Genomic DNA, 9,583 nt, shown 5'->3' on the forward strand with positions numbered 1-9,583 from the left:
TCTTTGTCCAGCATTAAATGCACAGATTTAGTTTGAGTTTTTTTTTTTTTTTTTTTTTTTACCTTTAAGCATCCCTGCATAGTGTGTATGTCTTTGTAAGCCACCGCCACCAACACAGATTCAACACAATTTAACTATCCCATTTTGCAATGTGTGGGGGTGTCGGTTCAGTTGTCATGAAACTTGTCAGCAACATTGTTTAACAGTTAAGTTATTGAGAATGTCAGTCTGTCTCTACATCTGCCTGACTGTTTGTCGCACATACATGTTTGCATATATCTGAAGGAGAACCGCTTATCAAATTGCAATTCAGCATTTCATTGCATTTTCTTTTATACTATTCAGTCTGTACTGTTGGTATATGTTGTCGTCCTCATAGAGTTTCATTATGCAAATAAATAAATGTATGTTATAGAGATGTTTTGTAAAGCAACAGTGATAAAGGAAAGTAATAATTAGTGTCTTAACAGTTTTCTAAATTGTAGTCTACCTCAGTACTGAGAATACACACAACAAAATCTAATATTGTTAAATGTTTGGGTATTTCAGGGAACCTTACTACATTTTTACACTTAACAAACAAAAAAAACAGTACCCTCTTCTTTGAATTCCCAGTGATCTAAGATGTATTTATGGTGATTGTATTGTTTTGCCTTTTTGTCACGTACCTTGTTGTTTTCCACTTCTAGTCCTGTTGTGACTGAGGAAATTAAGTTGTTTTGTTTATTCTTGGAACCATTTTTAACACTGAGATTTTACAGGCGTTCTTAAGAGAAGTCATCTCCTCCCTTGCAAAATGTTGGACCTTATACTATACAACATAAACTATGTAAGGAATGCAGTGGATCTAATGTATAAAATGTGAAATTGCGTATCATCTTTCACTCTACAGAAATATCCTGAGAAACTATATTTTGAAGGCCTAGCAGAACAGGTGAGCCCACCGTTGCAGATCGAGCCTCAGTACCTTCCCATTTACTTTGGAAACGTCTGTCTTCGCTTCCTGCCTGTGTTCGACATCGTCATCCACCGGTTCCTGGAGCTCCTTCCGGTGTCCAAGTCCTTGGAGACACTCCTGGATCATTTGGGTGGCTTATATAAATTTCACGGTGTGTTCTGATTACTCCACTCTCAAGCACATGTTACCAAAATCACAATTGTTTTCAGAGCAGTGAAAATCTGCTGCATCAATTCACTAAGACAAAGGTTACAATTTTGTCACGTAGGCCACGAAGATCCTGAATTTGATTTCACATAGTGGAAAACTCTAAAGCCCGGTTCATACTCTTTCGCAGATGAGCAGCTTCACTATTTGCTCGTAGCCGTTTTGACTGCACAAAGTGTGCAGTGGTTGTAGCTGTTCGTACTTTAAATACAGACTCCATACATGAAATTGGATAAATGGACATTTTAAGTAGATATGCTGAGTTTGTAAGTCGTTGGTACTTCCGTCATCTCAACCAACACAGAAATTGAAAAACAGAATTTCAAACATTAATTACAGATGCGGGTATGTGACAGTGAAAGATATTTTAGAGTGATAGATGAAAGGTTCGATCTGTTAAGGCTATACGCCTTTCCAAAAAAGACACCCATCGCAAGATTGTAGATGACGTAATTCCGACTTGTTGCACAGGGTCGAAAACCCTCAGCTCCAACTAGAAATTATGTTGGAGTCTGAAGTATGTACTGGTAGTTTTATACTCCTAAAGTAGCATTTAAACTTGTCAAAAGCAGTAGGCTTTGTGTATTGGGTTTGCTGTACTGTTTAAAAAACTACTGTAATTCAGTGTAGCTAAAACTACATTATTTGGTGACCTTTCTTGAATTCTTGTTTTTAATTTCTTCAATTTGCCCGTGAAATGTACAAAAAAATGGATGTGCCAAAATTGTAGCCTTAACTATGACTCATTTTATAAATCACAAAGTATGATGTATGTCGGTAAAAAATGCCACCTAATGTCTATTTAAATGTGTACAGATAATATGTACTGTTCATACAATTGATTGTTTCAGGTGCCATGACCTAGACCTTGATTGATTTTTTTTTTTTAATTCAACGTGTGTTTTCTCCCAGACCGTCCTGTGACATACCTCTATAACACTCTGCACTACTACGAGAAACATCTTCGTGATCGGACCAACTTGAAGCGCAAGCTTGTGCATGCCATCATCAGCTCACTGAAGGAAAACCGTACACAAGGCTGGTGCCTCAGTGAGACGTACCTAAAATGTGCAATGAATGCACGCGAGGACAACCCATGGATTCCTGATGACACCTACTACTGCAAGCTCATTGGCCGATTAGTGGATAATATCCTTTCATTATCAAAAATTGGTATTTAACTGCAGAAAGGCTTGGTTATAGTAAGTGCGGTAGAAAAAATGTATAAAAGCTTGAGCCATCAAATAGGATTTCAATGTAGATGTATTTATATATATATTTTTTTTTAATCGCCACTTCATACAGATGAACAGTTTGAAATATCTTGTCCAAAACACACACTTGAATTTACTTTTCAATTGTTTTTTTTCTTTTTTTTTTTTTTTCAGATTTAATGAAAAAGAAATAGAGCTTTGGTTTATGATTGAATTCTTTTTGAGGTTTTATAGAAAAAAATGCCAGTTGATACGATCCACAGCACTTTAAAATTCATACTTGCCAGTATTTCACATTCAGCCTAGGTTTAATTGCAGGAAATGGCAAAATAATTACATTCAGTTTCTGCTGGGTGTTCATATATTCATTTTTTTTTTTTTTTTTTTTTTGTTCAAAGCATGGTTGTATTCCAAATATTTCCTGTTTATCGGTACTGGTTTTGAAAATGTTTATTTTCTTTAATGTGTATATCACCAATGGCTGGAAAATCTCCCGGCCCTTTCCCTAACTGCGACTGGAGGTTTAATGAGTTTCCTAACCCTGCTGCGCATGCTCTCCATGTGACCTGTGTGGAGCTCATGGCTTTAGCTGTGCCAGGAAAAGATGTTGGAAATGCACTTCTCAGTGTTGTGCTTAAGAGGTATGTTTATCTTGGATTATACCGATCACTGGCTCATCTACGGTATTGTGTACATTCTGTGAAATGGGTGGCCACTTTATTGGAATCTATAAGGAACTAAACTAGAAATATGATGTTCTGCATGGCGTATTCAAATTGTGTACATACTGTAATCTTTCTTTGCCAGCATTGATCACTAGGGTACTTCTACAGAGCGTTTTCACTTTACTGGAATCTGTTAATGGGATAAAGGAGGCAAATCATGTTGTGCAAAAAGGCTAAACAATGTGTTATATCAAATAAACTGTCCATCATAAAAGGCCACAAGCAATTAGATTTTAGTTGGTTAACTGTAAAATGAGTAGAAACCAAAGTGTATAACAGTTTTAATGGTCGGAAGCATCACTTCAAGTTGAAGGCTATAAGCGCAGATAATTTGTGTCTATGCGTGGGTATTGTTTTACTTTTATAGGTCAAAAAGAAAAATGGGTTAAAACTAAACAACTTTTTATTTTTTAAAACAGCCAACCTTTGGTACCCAGGGAGAACATTACTGCATGGATGAATGCAATCGGACTTGTAATCACTGCCTTACCTGTAAGACATTTGCTGTTCTCATATACATTACTGTCCCCCTAATCTACAAGGTGGACAATTGTAGCAGAAACACTCTCAACCGAAAATTCTAATAAACATTGGAATGAAACAACAAGCAGAATGAAATCACTGTCGTCTACTGAAGTCTTCAAATTCACTCTGTGGATTGTTCAATTGAATTAAATGGGGAAGGCTTTTTTATACATTACTTTTACCTTGAATTGTTAATGTAATGTCAATAATTGTGTTTTTTTGTATTTATTTTTTCAATGGGGATACTGGAATTATTTTGCTGACCAAATATACTAAACAAACACTCCCTTCCTTCAGTGCTTTTATATTATTAGCAGATTTATTTATTTATTTATTTATTTATAGGAGCCTTATTGGATTGTTCTCCATGATCGCATCGTGAACGTTGTCAACAGCCCTACTCTGACAACAGAAACTGAGTGGGTCGGGTACCCATTTCAGCTGTTTGATTTCACGGCCTGCCACCAGTCTTATTCTGAGATGTACTGTAGCTATGTTCTAGCTTTGGCTCATGCAGTATGGCATCATTCAAGCATAGGACAGCTTTCCCTCATTCCAAAGTAGGTTGATTGATGTGTTTGTAAATGTGCTGTACATTTTTTTTTCGAGTAATAAAGAAACTGTAACAATATAAAACTAGCAATAATCAACTTGGTTGCAGGAAGGAGCATTTCTATTACTGTAGTATATTGCTAGTTTTGATGTTGTTAAAATTATTTTATTCTGGCTTCACAGTAGTACACTAAAATAGATATTTGCCTTAATTATGTGGAATACAGTGCAATTGGTATGTTTGTTTTTGGTCAGAGTTGGACTATGCTTCCAGGTGAAATGCTGGCCCATAAATAATGATAGTTCCACAGAACCAGGAACATAGGAAAAGTGAGGCAATTCCTTTTGGAGTTTAAGAGGACAAAAAAAAAAATCTTCATAAAAATGTCACTTTAAAGAATTAATAATGGCTTTTATGAATGTGTTGATAAATTGTGTTTGATTTAAAAGTAAAGTAAAACTTAGCCAAAGTTAAAGCTTCTTGCTGATTAAATGTGGGTATTATAACAAGAACTTCTCACTGACATATGACTGCAGCATGGGAGCTTGCCCAGATCACATGACAGCCTTGTTCTAGCCATCTGTTCATTTAAAAAAAAAAAAAAAAAAAAAAAAAAAAAGATTTTTTTAAACTTTTCATCTCTTATTCTAATTGTTTATGCTTGTTCAGTTTTTACATACAGTATTACCTGTGCTCACAGTATATATTTACATACAACATTGTATTTTAAATGTTTGCTGCCAGTTTTAGGTATTTCTTGAAGAATAATGCAGGAGAAAAGATTGTCAAGCGATCTAATATAACTTATTAGATGCTGAATGTTCTAGTTTGCAATTTTCTGGGTTCCTAATTTTTCAATTTCTGGTATCATATAACATCAGTTGGAAGTACATGCTTTAAACTTGCAAACAGTGCTTTACACTTCACATTTATATATTCCACACAATAGAGTGGAGTTCTAGTACTGCGGTTTAATTGCAGTGTATGTGTACATAGCCCCGAAACAGTTGCTTAAAGCTGCTTCATTTAGCACAGTGTTAACCCAGACTCAGGTAATCGTTCAGTCTAGTGAAGTAATGTACAGTGTGACTTTTCACAGGTTTTTGTCGGAGGTGCTGAAACCAATCGTGAAGACAGAGTTCCAGCTGCTGTATGTGTACCACCTTGTGGGGCCATTTCTACAGAGGTTTCAGCAGGAGAGGACAAGATGTATGCTAGAGGTAAAGTCCAGTCGTTGCATTTTCTTACCAGATTTTATTGATGTTATCATTCAATGATTTATGTTATATACACTGAACAAAAATATAAACGCAACATGCAATAATTTCAAAGATTTTACTGAGTTACAGTTCATATAAGGAAATCAGTCAATTGAAATAAATTCATTAGGCCCTAATCTATGGATTTCACATGACAGGGAGTACAGATATGCATCTGTTGGTCACAGATACCTTAAAAAAAAAAAAAAAAAAAAAGGTAGGGGTGTGGATCAGAAAACCAATCAGTATCTAGTGTGACCACCATTTGCCTCATGCACCGTGACACATCTTCTTCACATAGTTGATCAGGCTGTTGATTGTGGCCTGTGGAATGTTGTCCCACTCCTCTTCAATGGCTGTGTGAAGTTGCTGGATGTTGGCAGGAACTGGAACACACTGTCGTACACGTCAATCCAGAGCATCCCAAACATGCTCAATGGGTGACATGTCTGGTGAGTATGCAGGCCATGGAAGAACTGGGACATTTTCAGCTTCCAGGAATTGTGTACAGATCCTTGTGACATGGGGCCGTGCATTATCATACTGAAACACAAGGCCCACACAACGCCATACACGCTGTCTGCCATTTGCCCAGTACAGTTGAAACCAGGATTCATCCGTGAAGAGCACAGTTCTCCAGCGTGCCAGTGGCTATCGAAGGTGAGCATTTGCCCACTGAAGTAGGTTACAACGCCGAACTGCAGTCAGGTCAAGACCCTGGTGAGGACGATGAGCATGCAGATGAGCTTCCCTGAGACGGTTTCTGGGCTGCCGTGGTTACATGTGGTTTGTGGTTGTGAAGCCGGTTGGACGTACTGCCAAATTCTTTAAAACGACGTTGGAGGCGGCTTATGATAGAGAAATGGACATTCAATTCTCTGGCAACAGCTCTGGTGGACATTCCTGCAATCAGCATGCCAATTGCACGCTCCCTCAAAACTTGAGACATCTGTGGCATTGTGTTGTGTGACAAAACTGCACATTTTAGAGTGGCCTTTTATTGTCCCCAGCACAAAGTGCACCTGTGTAATGATCATGCTGTTTAATCAGCTTCTTGATGTGCCACACCTGTCAGGTGGATGGATTATCTTGGCAAAGGAGAAATGCTCACTAACAGGGATGTAAACAAATGTGTGCACAAAATTTGATAGAAATAAGTTTTTTGTGAAAACATTACATGTTGCATTTTATATTTTTGTTCAGTGTAAATTCTCCCCATGCTATCATCACAACATGTGCACGTTAATAAGAGTTTATCCTTTTAAATTGCACCCTTACATAATATTTGAATTTCATATACTGGCACACAGGTTTTTTTTTTTTTTTTTAAGGTAGAAATATATGAAAAACAAAAAAAAGCTTGCTTTTGGCCATGGTTCTTCATTCTAGTCCATATTTAAAGCAAGAGGGAAATGGACCTATTGATTAAGACTACATGGTTAGAGAGAAATGTGGAAAAAATGGTAGTGTCAGTGGGTACATCTTTTTTTAAAGGCTATTTTAAGTGCATGTAGAATAATTGACCGCTAAGAAGGTTCTTTTAGATAGCTGAATCTTGAGTACTAATCCTAGTGAATTTACCTCCTGAGTTTTCTGCAGATTGTTCCAGCTCAAAGTTACACATTTAAAATTTAGAATTTAGAATTGTATTTCCGCTTAATATGCCAAATGAGTCATATAATTGTCAGGTACAAAATGGTTTCATATCTTCTGTTCCTGTTTTACTTCTAACCTAAAAGATGACTCCAAAAGAACTTGTTTGTATATCTAGCAATCCAAGTAGTTTCAATTCACTTTTATTTCTTACAGATAGGGGTGGCCTTTTATGAGATGCTCCAAAATGTTGACCACTTCAGCAAACACTTGAACTACATGGACCCCATCTGTGATTTTCTTTATCATGTGAAGTACATGTTTACAGGAGACAGCGTCAAAGAGCAAGTACGTTGATGTGATGTGATAGGCTTTTTTTTTTTTTTTAAATGATCTTTGACGTCTAGTATTGTTTATCTGTCTACAAGTACCAGGCTGTCAAATTGTCTGCTCTTAAGTGCTTGAGAGATTTAACCTGGAATGGACTTTATAGCCATTCTTTATACATTTAGCAATGTGTGAGGTAGTGAGCTTGATTTTCAAAGAAAGCACAAACGCACATTCATTGGATTAATTTCCAGTCTTCCTGTTTTTAATGTGACAGCTGTGAACAAAACAAAATCACATTGTGTATTTAAAAAAAAAAAAAAAAATACATGGTATCTTTTTTCTTTTTAACCAGGTGGAAAAAATAATTTGCAACCTGAGACCGGCAGTGAAGCTTCGTCTGCGGTTTATAACCCACATTAGCAAAATGGAGCCAGCTGCTGCCCCTCAGCCAGCAAGTGTTGCGTCCTCAGGCCCCCAACCCCATCCAGGGCCTGTTCATGTCCCCCCACAGTAGTAATCTGAAACATTACAATGAAATGCAGAAGAAATCAACAGTAGCTTGTAAAACACAGTAGTATAGTGAACTTACCATTCACACTTGCTGGATTGTGTGTGTGTGTTTTTTTTTTTGTTTGTTTGTTTTTTTTAACTGCTACAAAAACGGACTGAAATCTTTCTTTACCCAAGAAAAGACATAATTTGTACTTCAGCTATTGACGGACATAAAAAGCATATCTTGCTTGTCAATCTGGTCTAAATGTTAATTAGACAAGGATCTGTTTGTATCAAATGCAATTGTATGTGTGTATATATAGCAATCTTTCACTTTTTCATTTGCATATGTGTGTTTTCAAACCTTAGTCCTAAAGGTACTGTTTTCTAATTCAAGATGATTGCTTCTGTGAAATTCATAAAAGAATGGTGGTATAATTATACTTTTTTTTGGGGGGGGGGGGGGGGGGGGGGGGGTGATAACCAATGGTGACTAAAAGGATATGGTGCTATTTGGTTATTTAAATGTGTGCATAATGTTTTTTTTTTTTTTTAAGAAATGTCAGTGGAGATTTATTGTTGGAAATATTTTAGCTTATTTGTTTAATTTTCTGCTAACAGTAGGATAATGTGTGCCTTCAGACCAATTATTTTCCACTTTTGACAGTAGTGTATCACAACTGGTTCTCTGTCTTTTTAAAAGGCTTTTTTCAGTTTATTCCAAAAACTTGTTTTTGTCTGGATAATGCACCGATGCATCTCAAGTTAAATAGATTAAACACAATTCCAGGATACTCTATATAAACATGCTTAATGACATGCACATCCCCTCCTGTTGGAACAATGGTAATGCTATTCACATCTGTAGAGCACAACGAACTATATAGACAAGAATGAAGGGAAACAAGTTTTTTGTTTTTGTAAATATATATTGAACAAATTAATAATTTCCCTTTTTTTTTTTTTACAAAAAAAACTTCAGCTAGTTCCACTCAACAGTATTGCAATCTGATTACAGTACAGTGATACACATGTTATCTACATAATTATTGCGGTTTGATTAGAATAGTGCCTTGTCCTTTTTACTGCTGGTTTATTTTTGCTAGGTTCCAGATGTTAATCCAGCAAATCTAGCCCAGAGCTGTCAGTCTCCAACTTTAATACAGCATTGCTCTCGTTTGAATAATACTGCCAGGTGATGGTGTTCTATACTGGTATGAATGGTACAGTAGTTGTGGTAATCGTACTCTCTATCTTGCACAACCTTTAATATGTTTTACTTTTAGCAGTTGTTTAATGTTAGGTCTATTAAGGGAAATATGGCTATCAAAGATTAAATAAGATTTACAAAGTTTAAAAATCTATTAAATAATATACTTAGTGGATTCAGTGTGAAGTAGAGGGCTACATTAGTTTTATGTACTGACTGTCAAACTATGTTCTAACATTGACATTGAAATCTTTGTTTCTAATGAAGTGATATAAAATGTTTTGTGGTTCACATTTATGAAAACATTTTATTTTTTATTTGTATATAGATTTTCCAGTTTTTAAAATTGAGTGTTAAAAGAATTAACTACAAGCCAGATGTCAATGCAACGTTCCAAGTAAAGGAGTTCATCAAATGCAGTTTTAGATGTGCTCTCAAAGAGGATATACATACATAAAACAATAATACATAAAACATTTGTAAATGAAGAAAATGGGCTCTCGAGTTGCCTGGTAGT

The 9,583-nt window shown here is 36.0% G+C and overlaps 1 protein-coding gene across 2 annotated transcripts in view; it reads left to right on the forward strand.

Moving 5' to 3' along the window:
• Nucleotides 1-9,357, forward strand: part of LOC121316914 (mediator of RNA polymerase II transcription subunit 23) — a 32,429-nt gene extending 23,072 nt beyond the window's left edge. For both annotated transcript variants that reach the window (XM_041252264.1, XM_041252265.1), the window contains 8 exons: nucleotides 893-1,109; nucleotides 2,078-2,314; nucleotides 2,855-3,020; nucleotides 3,524-3,596; nucleotides 3,975-4,189; nucleotides 5,282-5,402; nucleotides 7,251-7,382; nucleotides 7,717-9,357. In XM_041252264.1, coding sequence (XP_041108198.1) covers nucleotides 893-1,109; nucleotides 2,078-2,314; nucleotides 2,855-3,020; nucleotides 3,524-3,596; nucleotides 3,975-4,189; nucleotides 5,282-5,402; nucleotides 7,251-7,382; nucleotides 7,717-7,878 — 1,323 coding nt within the window. In that variant the 3' untranslated portion in view covers nucleotides 7,879-9,357. The remainder of the gene's footprint in view (nucleotides 1-892; nucleotides 1,110-2,077; nucleotides 2,315-2,854; nucleotides 3,021-3,523; nucleotides 3,597-3,974; nucleotides 4,190-5,281; nucleotides 5,403-7,250; nucleotides 7,383-7,716) is intronic.
• Nucleotides 9,358-9,583: the final 226 nt, after the last annotated feature.

Source organism: Polyodon spathula, chromosome 6 (assembly GCF_017654505.1).
Source record: "Polyodon spathula isolate WHYD16114869_AA chromosome 6, ASM1765450v1, whole genome shotgun sequence".
NCBI classification, from domain to species: domain Eukaryota; kingdom Metazoa; phylum Chordata; class Actinopteri; order Acipenseriformes; family Polyodontidae; genus Polyodon; species Polyodon spathula.